At 38.2% G+C, this 21334-nt stretch overlaps 1 protein-coding gene across 12 annotated transcripts in view; it reads right to left on the bottom strand.

The window, feature by feature from the left end:
- The window catches only part of ITGB4 (integrin subunit beta 4), a 97396-nt gene that overhangs the window by 60317 nt on the left and 15745 nt on the right, over positions 1-21334 (bottom strand). For 7 of the 12 annotated variants that reach the window (XM_034408643.3, XM_034408637.3, XM_034408642.3 and 4 more), the window contains 7 exons: positions 12595-12767; positions 12047-12129; positions 11206-11304; positions 10193-10397; positions 5464-5560; positions 3698-3869; positions 1282-1545 (listed from right to left, as the gene is read on the bottom strand). In XM_034408643.3, the coding sequence (XP_034264534.2) occupies positions 1282-1545; positions 3698-3869; positions 5464-5560; positions 10193-10397; positions 11206-11304; positions 12047-12129; positions 12595-12673 (999 nt within the window). In that variant the 5' untranslated portion in view covers positions 12674-12767. Of the gene's footprint in view, positions 1-1281; positions 1546-3697; positions 3870-5463; positions 5561-10192; positions 10398-11205; positions 11305-12046; positions 12130-12594; positions 12768-20800; positions 20851-21334 lie in introns of those variants that run through there. The other 5 variants (XM_034408640.3, XM_087887190.1, XM_087887187.1 and 2 more) reach the window with 2 other exon arrangements.

The raw sequence follows: 21334 nt of genomic DNA, 5'->3' as shown, positions 1-21334 counted from the left end.
AAAGCAACAAAACAGAAGGCTTAATTACCATAGGATGGAGGTGATAGATGCAGACCAATCTTAGATGTCATAACATAATACAGTTTTGGCCTATCCATGGATCAAGATTTATGAGGTAACAGAAGAGTTATCTTTGAATTACCTCTAACATGGATTATTTAGCTAGCCACTGGGTGTCTCCACTGCATTGCAAAATACAGACTGCAAAGACATTTCATTCCCAAATCCAGTACATACATACATACATACATACATACATACATACATACATACATATCAGAGGTGAAATCCAGCAGGTTCTGACAGGTTTGGGAGAACCAGTAAATTTTGAGCAGTTCAGAGAACTGGTAGTGGAAATTTTGAGTAGTTCAGAGAACCAGCAAATACCACCTCTGGCTTGCCCCAGAGTGGGGTGGGAATGGAGATTTTGCAATATCCTTCCCCTACCACACCCACCAAGCCACACCAACCAAGCCACACCACGCCACCAAGCCATGCCCACAGAACCGGTACTTCTTCGTAGGGTTTATGTGTGTTTTTCCTCTAGCCAGGTTTTCCCTACGTAACCAAGGTTTTTCTGCAGCCCTAGCTCAGTAGAATCACATCCACTCGATTCTGGGCTTTTTTCTTTTCTGGTAGCCAGCAAGTTCTTCCTGCTAGGTGGGAGACTTATATAGATCTATTTCTAGCTCATTTGCTTTCATCAGTAAGCCACACCCACATCTTATGTATATATATATAAAATTTGGGCTCAATAAAATTGTGGTTGTAGGTCATGGATTACCTATAATTGAAGTTAGGCATTCAGCTGCTACACTCACATACATCTTCTAAACTATTAAAGTTCAGCCTGCCCTCCCCACTCCTTCCTGAGTTTTTGCAAGCAATCTTCAATTTCCTGGGCTACAAAATTAGTAGGGATCAGACTACTCCTTTCTCACAAAATTAATTAGTGATTTCTCAACTTTTTGGGATGAAAAGTTTTTTTCTTTTCTGATTTTCTTGATGCCAGGAAATGTGGACAAGACTCCTTTCTACTCTGTGGGGACAAATGGAAAGAACTCCCTTCTAATGAAGAATTACTACATTTTTTTTTAATGTTTTAACTCTAAATCTTCCTATAGGAAGCAAACTCAGCTTCTTGCCCTAGGAATAAATAGATGAGCTAGTTCCCTTGCTGGGCAAATATCTATAGGCCAGTATTAACTCCAAATATCATCACATGTTGTTCCTTTGTACTCCCAAATTCCCATATTTTTCCTGCTTAATGGCATCTTTTACCTCATAGTAATCATAGGAGTGGTTGGTGACAGCAAAAATAGGGATGATATTACTCCGCCCCAGAAGGCGCACAAGGGTAGGCACTGAGGGGTAATCCTGCTTGGTATCAAAGGTGTAAGTCCCTGCTTGAGTTAGGTGGCATTTTTCATCATTCTTTCTTAGGATTCCAGCAAGGACGTTGGCGCCATCAGCTTCGTAATGGAAGGCCGACTCAGTGGAGAAGACCAGGAGGTGAGTGCTGTCATTCCGCCACCCAATATTCTCCTGTGGGAATAAGGAAAGTCAAAGATGTAGAGTGGAGGTGGGCAAATCACATCCCTAAGACTCATTTTGACAGCTCCTGCCCTCTTAAATTCATGTTTCTAAATTTGATGGGAAACCACTACAGCACAATGTTGAGCTGGTTCTCAGCAGGGAATAAGGGTAGCACACACAACTGTTAACAACAAAGTCCCCAATTCATCAAAAATAAAAATGCCAAAGCATCCACGTTTTATATAACCGTATCATCCCCATTAAAAAAAAGGTAAAAATTGAAGTGTGCTTTCTCCATGTGCCAGGAGGAATCACATAACTAGAGAGTGGGAATAGCTGCCAAAAGTCCAGAAAGGCGGTTCATGATAACTTTTGAGAAATATGCTATAAACAGCTATTCCAGGAATGTTAGTAACCACTGAGTATGTCTTTCAAATGCAGCTCAGATCAAGGTTGATTGAGAAAACTAACAATATCATAGATCTGGGAATTTCATGTTTATCTTGTCTCCTCAGCAATGAACTGTTCAGCTCCTTAAATTTACAAATGTTATTAAGCACTAGGTAGTTTGTTTTTCCCCTGACCTTCATAAGATGTTTAGCTGGTATTCAGACTATAATATCCTAACTCCAGATAGGAGCTGATAATAGCAAAACTTGATAACAGCAGTGATCCCTGCGGGAGATGGATAGTTCAAAAATTTGAAAAATAAGTAAATAAAATAAACAGTCTCCACAATATCTAACTCCAAAGCTCACCCGTTTTCTTATCAAACTGCAAACAAAAAAGGCTGTGGCTTTTCAAAGCAAAAATTTGGCCTAGATTTTTCTACTGCTCTCCCAGTTTGGTATGCAGCTAAAAGGTTTTTTGTTTTGTTTTTTATAAATACTTTATTGATTTTTAGAAAAAAAAATTTAAAAAGAAAATATCAAATCTCAGGTAACATCTGAGGTATCGTGCGATTACATATATACATTATATACACATCAAGTATCTTCAAATCTATCATTATTGGACATAGACATATCCTTATAGTCTTGTTCTATTATTCCACCATTTGTACCACCTTTCCCATACTGCCTTAAATTTTAAATTCTCATCGTCTTTAAGAACACTAGTTAATTTTGCCATTTCTGCGCATTCTAGAATTTTGTTTATTATTGTCATCTCTGGAGGGATTTGTTTATCTTTCCAGTATTTTGCGAAGGTTAATCTGGCCGCTGTTATAACATGTATGATTAATTGTATCTTGTCCTTAGAGAATCCATCTCCCATCATTCCTAATAGAAAAATTTCAGGGGATAATTTTATATCTTCTTCCACTATTTCTCGCAGCCAAATTCATATTTTTGTCCAAAACTTTTTTGTCTCCGAGCAAGACCACCACATATGAAAGAAGGTGCCAACCTCCTTTCCACACTTCCAACAAATTCCTGAGGCACTGGGAAATATTTTTGCTAATCTAGCTGGGGCTAGGTACCATCTGTGAAATATTTTGTAGTGGTTCTCCCTGTAAGTTGCTGATTTAGTAAGATTATAGTTTCTATTCCAAGCCTCCTCCCAGTCACTGAAATTTAGTCTGTAGCCAATATTTTTTTCCCAAATGCTTAGTTGATTCCTGGCTATCCCTTCTGCTCTGTCCTCGCCTAATAAGAGGTTATAAAATCTGGCTAGCATTTTCTTTTCAATCCCCAGCATAATTTTGTTTAAATTGTTGTACTTCATCTCTATACCAAATTGATCCCTATCTTTTTGATATCTAGAGCTTATCTGCATGTAGCTCCACCAGTCCAAATTAAAACCTTGATTACTTAGTGTTTCTCGTGATCTAAGAATACGCTAGAAGGCCACGATCTACAGGCAGGCTGGCACGCCTATTTATGGGGCCCAAAGAACAAAAAGAATTCATATTTCCATAGACACAAATTAAGGGAGACCCTGATCCAAACATGGGAAGAAATTAGACAAAGATTTTATACGAAAGTACCGATTTGGCTCTCAATTATGGAGGCATTGATTACCACTAATAAAAGGGATATTGTGAAATTTGGCACGTACAAAGATATATTAGATGAAAATGGTATTCGCAGCTAAAAGGTTTTTATCCTTTATAGAAAACCATTATATCTATGCCATCTTCAGTATCCTCCTCCCTGTTTACCTTGCAAACTGCTGTTTGCAATATAGCATCAAAGCCACCTTCAGGAGCATCCAAGTTCCCTGATATACGTTCCTTCATCAATTCCTGGCTGAATTTATTAATATCATTGGTTAGACGGATGACATTCTTAAAAGAGAAAGGCGGGTCAGCATTAAACCAAGGTTCCCGTAATCTGAAAGCAAAAGGACAGACAGTTTTAATTGGTAACTACTGCCAACCTGACTATCAGAAATCCTAAACAAGGATTCCTTGAAAAAACATATTATTGTTTACCACAATATTTAATGCAATGAATCTGAACAGAACAGTTTCGATTTAAGCAGTAAAAAGAGACTGCATTTAAAATCTCACACTAAAACAAATTCAGCTTTGTTATTTGGAACACAATATACAAGCTAGCCATTGTTATTTCTAAACTAGGCTATAAGGTTTAACACAATATAGAAACCTGCCCAAAGCACCAATGAGTTATGAGAATAAGTTGTGAGAAGCAAACATTTTACAGTAGTAAAGGACAATGAGGCTTAACATTGTTACTTCTTGTGTATGTATCCTACTTCTGAGTATTGAGACATTGGAGCACCAATCCATACCCTGGGTTCAGTTTCTCAGAATAGTTCCATTTGTTCCTGTTATTTTTGTTTGATACACATGATAATACATAACACATTTTTATATTATAAGCAGGGGTGCTATTCAGCAGGTTCTGACAGGTTCTGGAGAACCGGTAGCGGAAATGTTGAGTAGTTCGGAGAACCGGCAAATACCACCTCTGGCTGGCCCCAGAGTGGGGAGGGAATGGAGATTTTGCAATATCCTTCCCCCAGGAGGGGGGAGGGAATGCGGATTTTGCAGTATCCTTCTCCTGGAGCAGGGTGGGAATGGAGATTTTGCAGTATCCTTCTCCTTGCGTGGAGTGGGAATGGCCCCTGCCACGCCCACCAAGTCATGCCCATCAGGCCATGCCCACAGAACCAGTAGTAAAAAAATTTGAATTCCACCACTGATTATACGGTTATAACATAATTCACAAATACACACATATGCATGCATACATGCACACAGAGGGTTAGATGAAGAGATCTAAACATTAACATTCCTGTTCCTTTTCCAATTGCTAGAAAATTCCATACAATATCACAGGATTTCTTTTAAAAAGCAAACTTGGTTCTCTGGGTATTTTCTTCAGTTTCATCTCAAAATGATTGGGGAAAAAAACAAATAACCCCAAACAAGAGTCCCTTTCTACAAATGGATGAGTCATCTTCTATTCAAGTAGTTCTCAGGACTTGCTTGGACAAGACTGAGCCAAATTACTCAAGCTGTCTATTCACGGGGCAGTTAAAATACTGTTATATGCCCCTTAGTGAAATGTTTAGAAGCATAATTTTAGGGTAGCTTTAATGAAGCTATATTCCCTGACACTTTTATATGCTTCTGAAAAAGGATATAAAAGAAAAGGTTTATTGGGGGATTAATCAAACTGATCCTAAATCCTCAGAAAAAAATGGATTCAACTGGCTAATTGATAGCCGAATTAAAAACAAAGGAATTCTGACTGAGAGCAGATCTATCAACGGCTCATATCGACAAGATTTGGGTATACGTAGAATATTGCAAGGTAGTAAGAAAGCATGGTCTGAGGAAGAAATATGGGACTAGAAGATCACAGATTAGATAAAAGCCTTTATTTTTTTAAAAAAAATATCATAGATCCTGAATAGTTCATTTCCAAGTGACCTGATGGATTTATCACTAGTACTCACCTTATGGGCCTCATGTCTGTCTGTGGTGCTGTAACTTTGTCCACAAATTTGCCAAAACCAATGGTATAGTCATGCGTCAGCTCTGTCAAGAAATTTGCTAGCAGGATAGAAGAAAGAAAGGAAAGAAGGATGAAAATATTTGGGGACTTTAGATTAAATCTTCTAATCCCATGATGGAGTTCAGTTACTATAAATATTACGTTGGATGAAGTGAAATCATTCACTCCTGGAACCAATTAAAATTTACAGCAATCCCGAGAGATGTTTATGACCATGCAGAGAAAACCCCAGTATTATAAGGGAACTTTAATGCAATTTGAGTATACATTCTTGTTTTTTGAATTATTTATTTATTTATTTAATAAATTATTTATTAGGTGAGAGTCAAGGTGATGGTAATTACCTATAAAGCCCTACATGGCTTAGGGCCGGGGTACCTGGTGGACCATCTGCGGCCAGCGACAGCTCCCCATCGCCCGGTGCGCTCTCATAAGGAGGGCCTCCTTGGGGTCCCGTCAGCCAGGCAGTGTCAGCTGGCGACTCCCAGGGAGTGGGCCTTCTCTGTGGGTGCACCTACTCTGTGGAATCAGCTCCCCCTGGAGCTCTGGATGGCCCCTGACCTTCGCTCTTTCCGCCGTGACCTCAAAACATGGCTATTTGGCCTGGCCGGATTGGATTTAAGAGTTTTTAAAAGGGGATTGTATTGGTTTTTATATTTGAATACTGAATTTTATGTGTTTTTTATCGTTGTGAGCCACCCTGAGTCTTTGGGAGAGAGGGCGGCATACAAGTTTAATAAAATAAATAAATAAATAAAATAAATATTAGTATTATGGTAATAAGAATCAGTTTGGTATAGTAGTTAAGGCACCAGGCTAGAAACTGGGAGATCATCAAATCTAATCCCACTTTAGGCACAAAGCCAGCTGAGTAACTTTGGATAGTCACTCTCTCTGGGCACCCTTTTTTTGAACTATTACCATCTGGCAGACCATATAGGATAATTTAAAAAAGGACAAATAGGCTGAAAAACAACTTCTATCCCAGAGCAGTAACTATATTGAATTCTACTGTATAGTGCAATATTAATGCAATATCAGGGGTTTTCAGTTCAATTGTATAGAATGTGAAGGATGTTTGTTTGTGTTTTATTTTTATAGTTATAATGTACACTGAAGATGGCATTTAATTTCATTGTACGAGGTGCAATGACAATAAAGTAAACTAACTAACCCTTCAGTCCTAAGAAGCAAGCCATTGCAAACTTCTTAAAAAAAATATCGCCAAGAAAGCTGAAGGGACTAGCCCAGGCAGTCAATGATTTGAAGATGCTATAATAAGAATAAAAATAAGAAAGTCTCGCTCATTGATATTGCTATACCAGGTAATTCTAGGATTGAGAAAAGGCAATCTTGCAAAATACTAGGACTTGTAGATAGAAGTTAATGCTTATGGAGAAAGAAATTTGTTGCTACTATACTGTAATTGTGATTTGATTTCTTGGAATAATACCTAAAGGTTTCTCTCAATATTTGGAAATTTTGAATTTATCGGACTTTAATTTTACAAGAATAAAATACACTGCTTGGAGCAGCCCATATCTCAAATGCTACCTTAATCATTCTTAGGTCCTTGGTTAGAATGTGAATTATTAAGTTTTTACCATTCATTGTGAATTTAATTATAGATTACACAAGTTTGAATCTCTCTCTCGGTAACTTTCTATCCTAATTATCATAATATATCCTAAATGCACTCATTTTAGTCATAGAAAACAACTATGAAGGCTTCCGGTTGGCACCGCCGGCGTCGCGGATGGTCTTTTTGGACCGCCAGCCCTGTGATTCCGTTGGAGCCGTTCTGACAGCGCTAATCAGCTGTCAGATGGCTTGAAAACCTCTCCTTCGGGAGAAGAAGGAGAGGAGAGCCGGTGGGCGAGGGTAGAGCTCCCCGGAAGCCCCTGGAACAATTCCAGGGGCTTGGAGGGTGAGAGCTCCCCGGTCAGCCCACTGAAGCTCCAGATCCGAGGCGACTCCGTTTTAAACGGAGCCAGACGTCGCGACCAACTCTGCTTTCAAAAAGGAGATTAATTGAATTCAAAAGCAGACAGAACGGAAGCAGGAGAACAAGCTTTTGCAAGTATTATGCTTAACTCCTGGGATACATTGTTTCTACTTGATTTTTCTGAGCTGGAGGTGGAAATGGTGTCCTCGTTGTGGGCGTAAAAGTGACAGTTAGAAATGAAAGCGCTTGTTAACAGATTTGTGCTCAGAGATTGGATTTAAGTTGCTGGGATTTGAGAGCTGGGTGTAGAAAAGACTATCTTGCTTGATAAATCACAAATAAATTTGAGAAAGCTGTTCAAGAGACTTTATGGTTGTGAAAAGAAAAATTCTTTTAAAATAATATGGCTTCCAAGCAAGGAGTTCCTGAAAGTGGTGGAGACTCCCTAATGGTGTCAGAAATGACACAGAGAATTGATTCACAGAGCCAGGAGGATTTTTTAGAGAACTTACAGAATTTATAAAGGAAGCCATGAATAACCAAATTGCAATTATTAATAACCAAACAGCAATCATGGAATGAAAACTTACAGAACTGGTGGAGGATATAAAAGCAATTGAGGATGTTTTTGAAGGAAAGCACAATGACAATGCAGGAGACATTTTGACCAAAACAGAGAAGCTGGAACTGGCTGGCTCTCAAGAATCTTCAAACTTTCTTCCTGCTCTTTTGGAATTAACTGACAGAACTTTTCAAAAATATAATTTGGAGCAGAAAGAAGTAGAAACTGACCAGCCTTACGAGGTTTTGGAGGACAAAGAAGATTTGGCAGAGGCTTTCACACAATTAATTGAAAAGCAACAATTGGACTTTTCTTTGCAAACTGATAAATCTTATCGAGTCAATTCTTTGTTCTATGAACTGACTGATTATATAAGCAAGAAGAGTCGATATGGGGGCTCTAAATCAGAGGAAATGGTTCCAAGAAAGGGACAAGTTTTAAAGATACATCAACCTCAAGTTAAAATTCAAAACCTCCTCAAAATAAAAGTAGGAGGGAGGAAGAAAGACTGGAAAAAATACAGAAAGAAAGGAAGAATGGAAGATTAACTTTTTCTGGTCTAACTATTGATGTATTAATGATTAATTACAATGATTAAGTAAATGAATTAAGAAAATATAGAAATTCAATTAATGATTAATTAAGGTTTACTTATTGTTGTATTAAAAATTTTAAAATATTTGAATTTTGAGAATAAAAGTAGGAGGAAGAGTAAAATGATTAAGTAAATGAACTAAGAATATTTTACAGATGTATTACGAGATTTTTAGGGTTTGAATGATCTATTAGTGTTTGTTAATGTTTGTAAAACTCTTAGGGCTAAAGGATTATATGTTATTTTGAGTTTATAAAAAAGGGAGGCTGATGAATAATCTGTAGAAGGGGAGTTAAGGGGTCTAGGGAGTTTTCAATCTTGCATTAACTTAGCATATTTTAGCATATGTTTGGTAAAATTTATACCCTGTTTTTGTTCTGGGAAGTCGGGGGTGGGGGGTGGGAAGGGAGGGTTGAAGGCTAGGTTTATGATATATTGAATGATTGCCTATATTGTATATTTGTTTGATCATAAAATAAAAACTTTTTTTTTCAAAAAAAAAAAAAAGAAAAAAGAAAACAACTATGAAATGGATTTATTTTTTAAAGTTTCCTATTCCTATAAAATGTTGGACTTAATACATTTGTCCTTAACCCACCAAAAGTTAAATCTATGTATAAACTATTTATTCACTTTAATCACTCTTTCTCCTCTGGTTCCCCCCGCCCCGCTCTGCTTTATCTTAATTTTAAGTTCTCTGAATCAGGAGTAAGTTCCCTTTTTATCCTTTTCGTGCTTTGCTGCTATTACATAAACAAAAGCAAGAACATGGTTTTCATATCTATCAACTTGGTTCTGATGATGTATACACATATGTGCATAAGAACATAAATATCTCTTTGAGCTCAGTTTGACTATTAATGACTATGGATAAGCTCACGAGTTATTTGGCAACAATGTAGAAGCATTTCTTATAGCTTTCTTTTTGGATTTTTTATTGGTTTCCATGGTAGTGGCTACATTATTTCCTGGTGATTACCCATCCAAATGCTAACTAGCTTTAACCTTGCATACTGTTTCAAATTAGCTTGGTTGCTGTCAGGGCCAAAGAATCAGGACCATTTGTAAGAATGCAGCATAGAAGATTTATTCAAGCGTATACATAAGAATCTGGTGAATTAAAGTTCAATGCTAAATTGATGCCAGATAATGGTCAATGGAATACAGGAAGGATTGAACTTTGAGCGCTTGTAGGAACGCAAGGACTCTAAACTGATGATGCATTTAATTCTGCCCCCTAGCCATGTCCTCTCTTCTACAATTGCCTAGCACCTATTATCTAGCTAGGCATAGAATGTGAGGACCTCTGTGATGAGAAACAACCAAGGAGAATCAAGTGAAGCAGATAAAATGGGAATAGATTTCTTAGTTGCATGTTCCATGCTGAAGCTGGAATAGATCAAGTTTGCAAGAAAAAATCCAGCTTTTAACTGCCACATATATAATCCACCTGCTGGTCTTAGATTTTGTTTCCCTCCCTTTGCCAACTTCCTTGAAAAATTGCAGATAATTAACTGACTGACAAATGTCTCAGACTGATTTCAAAATGAGATAATTTAATCTCTCACCAAGGTACTGGCCCATTTGTTTCAGGTTGTCCAAGTCATCAGACATGGAATATGAAAAATCCATAAGGATGTAGAGGTCCACAGGAGGTTCAGTGGGCTCAAACACCTTCATGGCAATGTTTACTTCGTCATCCGGTCTCAGTTTGAGTAATACGTGCTGCGGAGATACTTGTGTTTTCCTCAGAGTTGTATCAATTTGGAAATTCTGCCAGGAAAGACATCAATTATACATAATGGGGGATCTTGAAAAGACTTAGAGACTACTATTATAGCAAATTGGTCGAATGTACTGATTCCCAAGATAATATTACAGTATCCCTTCCCCGCAATGGGTATACAGGTAGTCCTTGACTTACAGCCATTGGTTTTGTGACTGTTTGAAGTTAACAATGGCACTGAAAAAAGTGAGTTATGCCTGCTTTTCATGCTCATGTCCATTGCAATATCCCCCATGGTCACATGATCAAAATTTGGGTGCTTGGCAACTGGCACATACTTATGACAGTTGCATTGTCCCAGGGTCATGTGATCACAATTTATAACCTTCCCAGCAGGCTTCCAACAAGAAAAGTCAATGAGAGGTGTGCTTAGCAATCACATGATTCACTTAACTACTGTGGTGATTCGCTTAAAAAGTATGGCAAAAAAGATGAAGCAAAACCTGTTTAACAACTGCCTTGCAAAGCAACAGAAATTTTGAGCTCAATCAGGGGTTTCAAACTGGTGGCCCGCAGGTCGGATGTGTCATGTGCAGGCCATGCCCACCCCAGCTTCGTGAATGGGAAAAACGTCGCAAAATGTCATGTGACAGCAATGTGACACGGCGAGTTTGACACTCGTGCACTAAATGAACAAAAACATTCTGACTAATTAGAAATTACTTCATTGAGAATAGCTACTTAGTTAATTGCTTATTGACAAATTTTGCATTGGGATGTTCTGAGAGATTATTCAGGTATATATTAATTTTCTTATGTTCATATCCATCATTCTTTCACTGTACCTCTACTTACCTTTGTCATTAATACCTCTCCAGACTTTACTTTTATGTTGTTTTGGCAGCCATAGCTCCTTAGATTATCTTCCAAATCACAACGGATGCCTTTGAAGTTCTGGGATGAGAATAATTAGACAGTAAAGTATGCTTAGAAATTAGGCTCAAAATTAAATTGTCTTTAGGGACTCAGCCTCTGCTTAATATTAGTTTAAGGTTAGAATTAGTGACTCACTGAAAAATTCTAACTCAGCATGATGCCTGTATTGAAAGATCCTAATCATTTTTGGCCTTGTGAAGATGTTATGTTGTAGGCATTATCTCAAAATGGCTGTTATTGTGGTTACCATAGTAGATAACCAGGCAATCTCTCCAACCCCAAACTGATTGAATTCTCAGCCTTCGAACCCAATTTATTTGAATTGGGTTTTGGGTTTTTTTTGCCTCACTAGGACAAAAGTTTCAAATAAGGCACACCCATAGCAAATAAAATTATTTTTGTTATTACCCAAGTAGACCTCCTGGAGTAAACCTCAGTGAGGTTGGGAATACAGTATTTAATTCTCTCCCCCTCAATGTTTCTGAGTGAGCATACTAGCAAGGAAATCAAATCACCATAAAAGAGTCTGGGGGCTCTTTTTTATTAATTTGTTCTTTTATTGTTTTTAATGCGTTTTGTTGGTTCTTAAAACTGAGAAACAACTCATGAAATCCATGTTGTCAGATTGAAGGAGGCGGGATTAAATAATAAAATAAATAAAAAGATCAGTGTCAAGGTGTTGAACGGACAGGGATCATGGCCAAATCTCAGTCTTTGAGATCACATCATCCTATCCTCAATAACTGTTAAAAATGTTTACCTCATCTGTGCAAAAAGTACAGTTACTGCTCACTCGGATGCATTCAGTGCAGCTTTTTGCCCTAGAAGCCACACATTGGTTAACTAGAAACAAACAAACAAACAAACAGGTTAGAACATAATTGTCTAGAAATAAGCTAGTTCTAAAATGTGGTCATACCATAATTTCCTTTCAAATTTACAGGATCAATGTTGTTGTTTTTTTACAAAGATTTGATATTGTTCCCATTGATGTGTGAGCACAATCACATAAAATTGTATATTAGTGCAGCTGATTATCATCCTCATCATCATCATAGTTGTTGAATTTCCAGATGTTAAATTCATCGAATTCGCTGACACTTCATACAGTTGGATATGAAGCATTAGTCAATTTTTGCTTGGTAACATTTAATCTTAAATGCTAATGTTTTACTTTATATTTTGAGAGTACATAAGTCACATTTGGGAGTGCCATTGATTTTATGATTCCTGCAGAGGCATGTTTCCAAATGGCAAACAGCCTGGATTGGGAAGAATCATAATCAAGACTGTACTTTTTGAACTTACTTTTCTTCCCTTGGCCCAAGATAAAAAGCAGGGAGAACAGAAGCAGCTGGAACCACATCCTTCCCAAGAGCTTGTCCATTCTTCCTGAAATACAGCAGACTGTGGAGTCAGCAATGGCTCAGCTCAGACTCATTTGATAATTCTTGAACTCCTTTAACGTGGTCTTCTGTAATCTAGAAGATGTAATTCCAACATATTTAGGAGCCATCAGATTATGGAAGGGTTATAGAAAACAATCACAGGTTTCTTACCACTGCTGTTGGTAAGAAATAGAATAGAACATTCCCTGCTGCAGACACAAGAGACCTCCGAATAACCTGAGATAGTCAGCAATATTATGTAACTGAATTAACATTAAATTCCTGAGCAGCCTTGAACTAGCAAATATGAAGTATTGTGCTTGAAAAAATTAATGATTTGTGTCTATTTATAAGGGGAAGTGGAAAGTTTTAAAGCCCCAAATCTGAATTTTTTGAAATTCTACTTAACTTCTGAGATTTCGCCAGGCTTTGCTTTTGCACTTTCCAACTATCCTCCACAGGCATGAAAAATAAAAAACTTGCTTGGAGGAAAGAAGAAGATGGGTGGGAAGGGATATAGATTCCATTCTCAGTATATATCAGTCTGCATGGAGCAATACAGCACCAGTTCATACTATCTTCTGACATTCAAAGAAGGTAACTGAATCAGAGCATCTGCCTAACATGGAATGAACAATGGCCAGATATCTTGTATAGAAAGGCACAGACCTCATATTCATGATGAAGCATCCTCACTGGTCACATTAGTTAACTTGCAAAGAGTTTTCTCATATAGTGCTCACTGCTCACATAGTGAACTTTCTAGTAGTTTACACCGTACATCCCTTCTCCAGTATTTTTGCGTATTGATGAGGAAATCCATTTCAAGAATGTATTTTCAGAAATGACTAGGCATCACTGACTTGTGCTAAAAGTACCCTGTTTCCCCCAAAATAAGACATCCCCTGATAATAAGCCCAATCGGGCTTTTGGGCGCATGGCAATAAGGCCAAGCGCTTATTTGAGGGTTCAAAAAAATATAAGGCAGGGTCTTATTTTTGGGGAAACATGGTATGTACTATGTTCACAAAGGAAGAGATTTATGGTTGGTCCTACCTCCCAGCTCTGGCTACCTATCTTAATTAGCATAGTGGCATTATAAGCTAAAGGAATCCAAATGCAGAACTGCCAGCACTCCAGCATTAGACGTTGAAAGGGAACGGAGGTATTTATCCATGGCAAGCACAGCAGCAGCAGAAAAAAAGAAAGAAAGAAAAAGAAGTCCACCAGTGAGGCAAGATATGAACCTAAGAATGTAGGGTGAGATTCTTGGTCACAGACCAGTAGACAAGCACTAATTGGCTGATAATTCTCAACGCTTAGCTTGGGCACTGATTGGCTGGTAGTTCTCTGTGGCTTGCACATACCTAAACATATCCATGATCAGAGTGCCCTGATGTTCAGTAAATCTGAAGAGAGTCAAAGTAGCCTACATTGGTCTTTTCATTTAACCAACCATGTCCCAGCTTTGGGAAATTCTCAGTGTGTGTGGACTTCAAGTTCCAGAATTTTTATCAATGGCATGCTGGCTGGGAAATTTGAGGCATTGAAGAGAGTAATCAGGATGGGAAACACTACTTTAACTGTACTTAGTGATGAAAAGTCCTTTAAGTGTAGTATGTAAATATTCCATAGAAGAAAGATAATCTTTCTTATTACTACCAGTAATATGTTTTGATGATATCTCAACATCTGTTGTCTTTTAATTATTATCATTGCTATTCAATTGCTCCTCTTTAGCTGAATCACTGCTTGTTTTATTATTTTATGTATAGTTTTTTCTTTAGACTTACACTTTGGACTTTTTTTTTTTTTGGATAAACCTCTCAATGAATTTCAGAAGGACAAACATTTTAGCCTTTGCTGGTGAACCCCAGGAAGTGAAGTGGCTTCTTGAAATCTCTGTTGTTTTTTGCATGAATTCCAGATAATAATGATGAGATAATTCTAATATTAAACTTACCATAACAATAAAATTAATTAAAATTAATTTAATTAATAATATAATATAATATAATAAAATATAATATAAATAAATTATATTTATATTTATATAAGTAATATAAATAAAAATATAATAAAATAAAAATAAAATTAATAAAATAAAGCGACACGATGGCTCAGTGGCTAAGACGCTGAGCTTGTCGATTGAAAGGTCGGCAGTTCAGCGGTTCAAATCCCTAGTGCCGTGCAACGGGGTGAGCTCCCATTACTTGTCCCAGCTTCTGCCAACCTAGCCGTTCGAAAGCATGTAAAAAATGCAAGTAGAAAAATAGGGACCATCTTTGGTGGACGGTAACAGTGTTCCGTGTGCCTTTGGCGTTTAGTCATGCCAGCCACATGACCACGGAGACGTCTTCGGACAGCGCTGGCTCTTCGGCTTTGAAACAGAGATGAGCACCGCTCCCTAGAGTCGGGAACGACTAGCACATTTACCTTTTTAACACTAAAATAATTCCTCACTGTGCTGACAAATTTTGATTAGAAAACAATTACAGTTCCAATCAGTGCCTCAGATAAAACCATGTGTTAATTGGCTATGTTTAAGAGAGAATAAATTGGGTGCATTGTTTCTGGAACTCTCAAATTATGGTTCTCAAACTCATAACGGGACACTGATGAAAATATTTTGCTTTTATCCCAGAATGTTTTGTGAATACTCCCTATGTTCATGCTCATTTCCCCCAGTGCAATCACACCAGCAAACAAAATTGCTAGGTATATTCGTAGGACTTTGACATAGCCCAAAGTCTGTGCTTCAGAGGAGATCTACAAAAACTTGCGGTATGAATAGCAATCTATAAAATATGTTCAACCGCATGGAGCAAAGAACTGAATACAATGGTTGGTCAAGGCTAAAGGTTCTTCTTTTCTGCTGCATGGCTGTTAGCATTTCTGAATGGATGTGTGCCTGTTTATACCATCCCAAAGCCATGCAAAGCTTTTGCTGCATTGTATCAGTAATGATTGTAGCTAGGGAAGGGATCGGTTGTTCAGGATTCTTCATAAAACACCCCTCAAATATAAAACCAGCAGAGGTTCAACTGAGTTTGTATACCTAACATGTTCTATTTCTCAAGGCAAAGACATTCAGAATAACAGAATAACAGAGTTGGAAGGGGCCTTGGAGGTCTTCTAGTCCAACCCCCTGCTCAGGCAGGAAACCCCAGCGGTGGGATTCAGCCAGTTCGCACCACTTTGGGAGAACCGGTTGTTAACATTCTGAGCAGTTTGGTGAGCTGGTTGCTGGAAGAAATCATTAGGGCAGAGAACCGGTTGTTAAATTACTTGAATCCCACCACTGGGAAACCCTATACCATTTCAGACAAATGGTTGTCAAATCTCTTCTTTAAAACTTCCAGTGCTGGAGCATTCACAACTTCTGGAGGCAATTTGTTCCACTGATTATTTTTTCTAACTGTTAGGAAACTTCATCTTAGATAATGTATGAGATAATGTCCATACATAATGTATGAGATTACAATAAAACACAATTCCCTTGTTCTAGAAATCACTAGTCTTATTGTGTTCCACTGGCCTTAAGTACTTGTTTAAAGTTCTGTTTCAGTTTAGTAAGGTAGACTAATAAATTTATTGCAGAAGATGATTTGCAAGAGGTATTGGATTTTCAAATCAGAATTAGAATATGTTGTGTATCATACTGTCCCGGAGCAGTTACAAATCTTATTTTAACTTCTATAATATATTTACAGAAGTTCTATCATTGTAGTTTTGAAATTTCAGTGAACTTGCTCAAATGAAAAACAAATCTGAAGAAATAATATTTGCAGGGAATACTATTCAGAAAACCAAGGAAAAAAGGAAATTCCCTAGCACTAAACCTTGAAACTTCTGTTATGTACACATACAACTGATGTGTGGGTGATCTGGTGCAATTGGCCTCTCCTACCAGTAGTTCAAAATGTGCATCCCTCTGCACACATGACTCATGATTCACTGCCAAAACAAGCACCTCTTTTTCCTGAGTTTGGGACTTTCTAGCCTAATAAAAATCAGAGAAGAAGAAAAACAAGATACGTTTCCAAACAACCCCCTCCTATCAGCTATTTCCTATTGTGCTAACAATTTCCAGCAGCTGTTAAAGAATGCTGGGTGGGACTGTGGAAAATGCCCTGCCTCCATAGGAAACTCTCGTCTGGGGAGAGCAGGGTGGGTGTTTGTAAACTTGCAAGCTCACATCCTCATGGGGTCTTTCTTTCTTTCTTTCTTTCTTTCTTTCTTTCTTTCTTTCTTTCTTTCTTTCTTTCTTTCTTCCTTCCTTCCTTCCTTCCTTCCTTTCTCTCTCTTTCTCCCTCTTTCTTTTGCTCTCTCTCTCTCTCTCCTCTCTCTCTTTCTTTTTTCTCTTTCTTACTTTTTCTTTCTCTCTTTTTCCTCTCTCTCTCCTCCCTCTCTCCCTCTTTCTTTCTCTCTCTCTTTCTCTCTCTTTCTTTCTTTTGCTCTCTCTCTCTTTCTTTCTTTCTCTCTCTTTCTTTCTCTCTTTCTTTTCTCTCTTTCTTTTTTTTCTTTCTTTTCTCTCTCTCTTTCTTCCTTCTTCTCTCTCTCTCTCTTTCTCTCTTTCTTTCTCTCTCTCTCTCTTCCTTTCTCTCTCTCCTCTCTCTATTTCTTTTTTCTCTTTCTTACTTTCTCTCTCTTTTTCTCTCTTTTCTCTCTCTCTCCTCCCTCCCTCCCTCCCTCTTTCTTTCTTTCTCTCTCTCTCTCTTTCTTTTGCTCTCTCTCTTTTTCTTTCTCTCTTTCTCTCTCCTCTCTCTCTGTTTCTTTTCTCTCAGTTTCTTCTTCTCTCTCTCTCTCTCTCTCTCTCTCTCTCTCTCTCTCTCTTTCTTTCTTTCTTTCTTTCCTTTCTTTCTTTCTTTCTTTCTTCCAGTATAAACTAAATAGAGGTAGAAGACTTGTTTATGGAATTGTTACATGAAATGCTAAACTGTTTTAAATTGGGGCATTGTTCTTTACAAATGCTGTTGCTTGGACAGAGAATTTCAGTACAAGCATGTGCTCTTCAGGAAGCCCCAGCAGGTGTGGCATGCACATCTACACCCACTCCAAGGCATTATTTTGGCTTTGGATCTAAAGTGCAGCACGTTCTACTGATAATATTCCAAAGTTGTGAGCCAGACTCATAATTTATAAAGCAGAGCACAGTAGCTGGATTCATACAACACAGTAGACCACACAGACAGACTCACTAGGTCTCTGTTGCAAACCTGACACTCAGCAGATAGCAACCTCACACCATCTAATGGTCATCCAGAATATTGCATCCAAGGTCTGATAGCTCTACCAAATAGGCAAACCAAATGGTAGTTTAAGGTATTGTGCAAAGACAGTTAATATTTTAAATATTTATTTTTCAGTTCATATCTTACCTGTCCTCCATCTGCTCAAAGTGGCATACATAGTACCGATAAAGGAGCATATTTGTAGCTCAAGGTTGACATGATGGGTCCTTGGTCTCTCTGGGCTTGCTTGTTTTCTTGCAAACGTTTCATTATCCAAACTAGGTAACATCATCAGTGCTAGTAAGGAGTGCTGTTTGCTATCAGTTTATATTCTAGTGGCTTGTCTGTCTGTGTTGGTGGGAGTGATCTTAGAGAAACTAGAAATGCAAAAGTTTATAGAAAAACCTCCCATACTAACCAGGTGCATACTAACCAGGTACTAAAGCAACAACCCAACCTCCCAGAAGAGAAGCTCCGTAGGGACTTTATTTAGATGAGCTCAAACACACTGGAACAACATAAAAGCAAGTTGGAACAACATAAAAAGAAATAGAGCATCTATATAACACATCCCAACAAAATGGATATTCACGCAACTTTATCAGAAAGTCCCTGATCACTCAACCCTCCAACACAAATTCTAAAAAGAATTACACTGCCATACATCAAGAATATCTCAAAAACCACAAACAGATTACTACAACCGCATGGAATCAGCATAGCATACAAGCCAACAAAAGCCCTTCAAAACATCCTAAGCAGACCAAAAGACCCAACGGCCCCAGAAGGAAAAACAGGAGTCATCTACAACATACAATGCTGCAACAACCACTGTGTAGGACAAGCAGGCAGAAGACTGGCAGAACGCATCCACAAACACCAACTAGCAGTCAAAAGGCATGATGAAAATTCTTTAATTTCACCACATATACACAGATTTAACCATAGTTATATAATTATAGAGCCTAGGGGGTGCAGCAGACTAAAGTGCTGTTAAGTGCTAGCACTTAGCTGTCAGCTACCTGCAATTAGTGCAAGTTCAAATCTCACCAGGCTCAAGGTTGATTCAGCCTTCCATCCTTTTGAAGTAGGTAAATTGAGGACATGGATTGTGGGGGCAATAAGCTGACTTTGTATAAAAAAAGAACACTGCTTGGGGGGGGGGGCAAAAGCCCTACTAAGCAGGTATATACAAAATAGTATGCAGGCTATTGCTATAATGCATTGTAAGCTGCCCTGAGTCTATGGAGAAGGGCGGCATATAAATTGGACTAATAAATAAATAAATAAATAAATAAATAAATAAATAAATAAATAAATTAAATAAATTAAATAAATAAATAAATAAATAGTCTCAATGGGGATATGTGACAATCCTAGACCAAGCCAAGTCCAAAAATGCCAGGGAATTTCTAGAAGCCTGGCACTCTGGCAAATCAGCCATCAATAGACATATAGACATTAACAACATCTACCGTACAGACTATGCAAAAGAGACTATCACCCAGCCCAAAAAGGAACAAAAAGACCCAAACACCTCTCCAACAGCAATCAGCACCCAGAGCAGCATAGATTAACTCCAAGGTTAACATCAGACCAACGATCAAGGAAACTGCCCCAATCAAGAAACTGCCAAAGAAGCCAACAGCAAACAGTCCAATCAAAGAATCTCTAAGATCATCCCCCACCAACACTGACAGGCAAGCCACTAGAATATAAACCAGAGGTATGGTGGCCCACAGGCCAGGTACCTCACGTGCAGTCCCTGCCCACCCCAGCTCTGTGAATGGGAAAAACATGAAATGCTACGTGATGGCAATGTGACGCCGCAAGTTTGACACCTGTGATATAAACTGATGGCAAACAGCATTCCTTACTGGCACATAAGATGTTACCTAGTTTGGGTAATGAAATGTCTGCAAGAAAACAAGCAAGCTCAGAGAGCATCAAAGACCCGCTCATACATAGTACTCCTCAAGTGTTTCCACCAACAACTCTCTGGCTATTTTACTGAAAGTGAGCTGGTCCATAGTCATTCAGTTGGTTTGCATGGCTAAAGGGTGAAATTGGCCTCCAGTTCTAATGCAGTATTTTAGCCACTGTATCACATTAGCTGTCTTTCCATGCAAATATTTGGAAAGTATTTCATCAAGGGAGAGAAAAATGCCTAATAGAAAAAAGCATCATGTAGAAAGCAAAGTGGAAATGTGAACCTGCCTGACACACCCATACATGAGTTTAGCCGTACTACAGGTTGCATAGAGCAAACACATTGTCCACAAATACACACACATATATCTGCCCTGTCTCTTTTAGTTTCACACACTGCATTAAACCACAATATTAGCAATTATGCCTGTAAAATAAACTATAGTAGCTAAGACTCAAATATATAAATGATGATTTTCAAAGCAAATTGGCTGGGACCACACACATTAGACTTGGCCAAAGTAAGATCTGTTTTTTTGCTTAGCATGATGCCTAAATAAAACTTGAACCTATTCAAGCTGGGATTTGAATCCAGATAATTCCCTGGAGTCAAACACACCATTCCAGATAATATTTTCCAGAATTCATTTTAACATATTAAACATTTATGAAGCGTGCTGTAAAATTGTGCTGCAGAATGAATGCATCCTGTGCTATTTTTGGAACAAAGTCCATAAAGCTGTTATGCTTGTAGGAAATGACTTGGTGGTGCAATGTGGGTTGGTTCTGCATGGTTGGTGAATGCAGGAGCTGCTTTTGGTCATCCTCCTAAGCCATGCAGATACCAAAATAGTTGCCACACACCTAGGCCCAGGATCAATGAGCAGCTTCTGTACAGTTGGAAGGTGAGCTAGCAAAGTGTTTAAAGTGTTGGATAAGCCATCTTCAGCCCTAAAGACTCACCAGGTGACTTTGGGCACTGTCTCGGCCCAACCTCCTTCAGTCATAAGACAGCTGCTGTGGAGATAATAAGAAGGGAAATCCCCACTAAGTCACCTTGAGAGGGCAGGATAAATCTAACTACATCAGTTGGTCTAGGGCCCATCAGCTGCTTATATGGCCTGTCACATTCAAGGCTCCTGCAGTCACTTTATGATCAGCAGTATCATTGCTGGCATTGTTGTATTATTAAAACAAACAATACATTTCTATCTGCATTGTCTTTGGTAATGATGTTTTTGTCTGAGCTGTGCTGCATTCATAGAGAATCATATTATCTGTGCCAGGTAAGCATATACTTTTAATACATAAGAGAACAGCTCCTGTACTTTAAAAGAGAATAGGCTCATGTTCTGATAATGTGATGAAGTCTTCCCACCTAGCAGTTATAAATAGGAGTTGTAGTGGCCTGTATGATTACTGATTGCGCACGGAGATAAATAAAATTAACTTCTTCATGCAAGAGCACTCATCCAGCTGGGGCTCATGACTAGTTCT

The sequence above is a fragment of the Pantherophis guttatus genome, chromosome 2 (genome assembly GCF_059756535.1).
Source record: "Pantherophis guttatus breed Tessera chromosome 2, ASM5975653v1, whole genome shotgun sequence".
In the NCBI taxonomy this organism is placed as follows: domain Eukaryota; kingdom Metazoa; phylum Chordata; class Lepidosauria; order Squamata; family Colubridae; genus Pantherophis; species Pantherophis guttatus.
The sequence above is the reverse complement of the archived record's forward strand: the minus strand, read 5'-3'. Positions and strand labels throughout refer to the sequence as shown.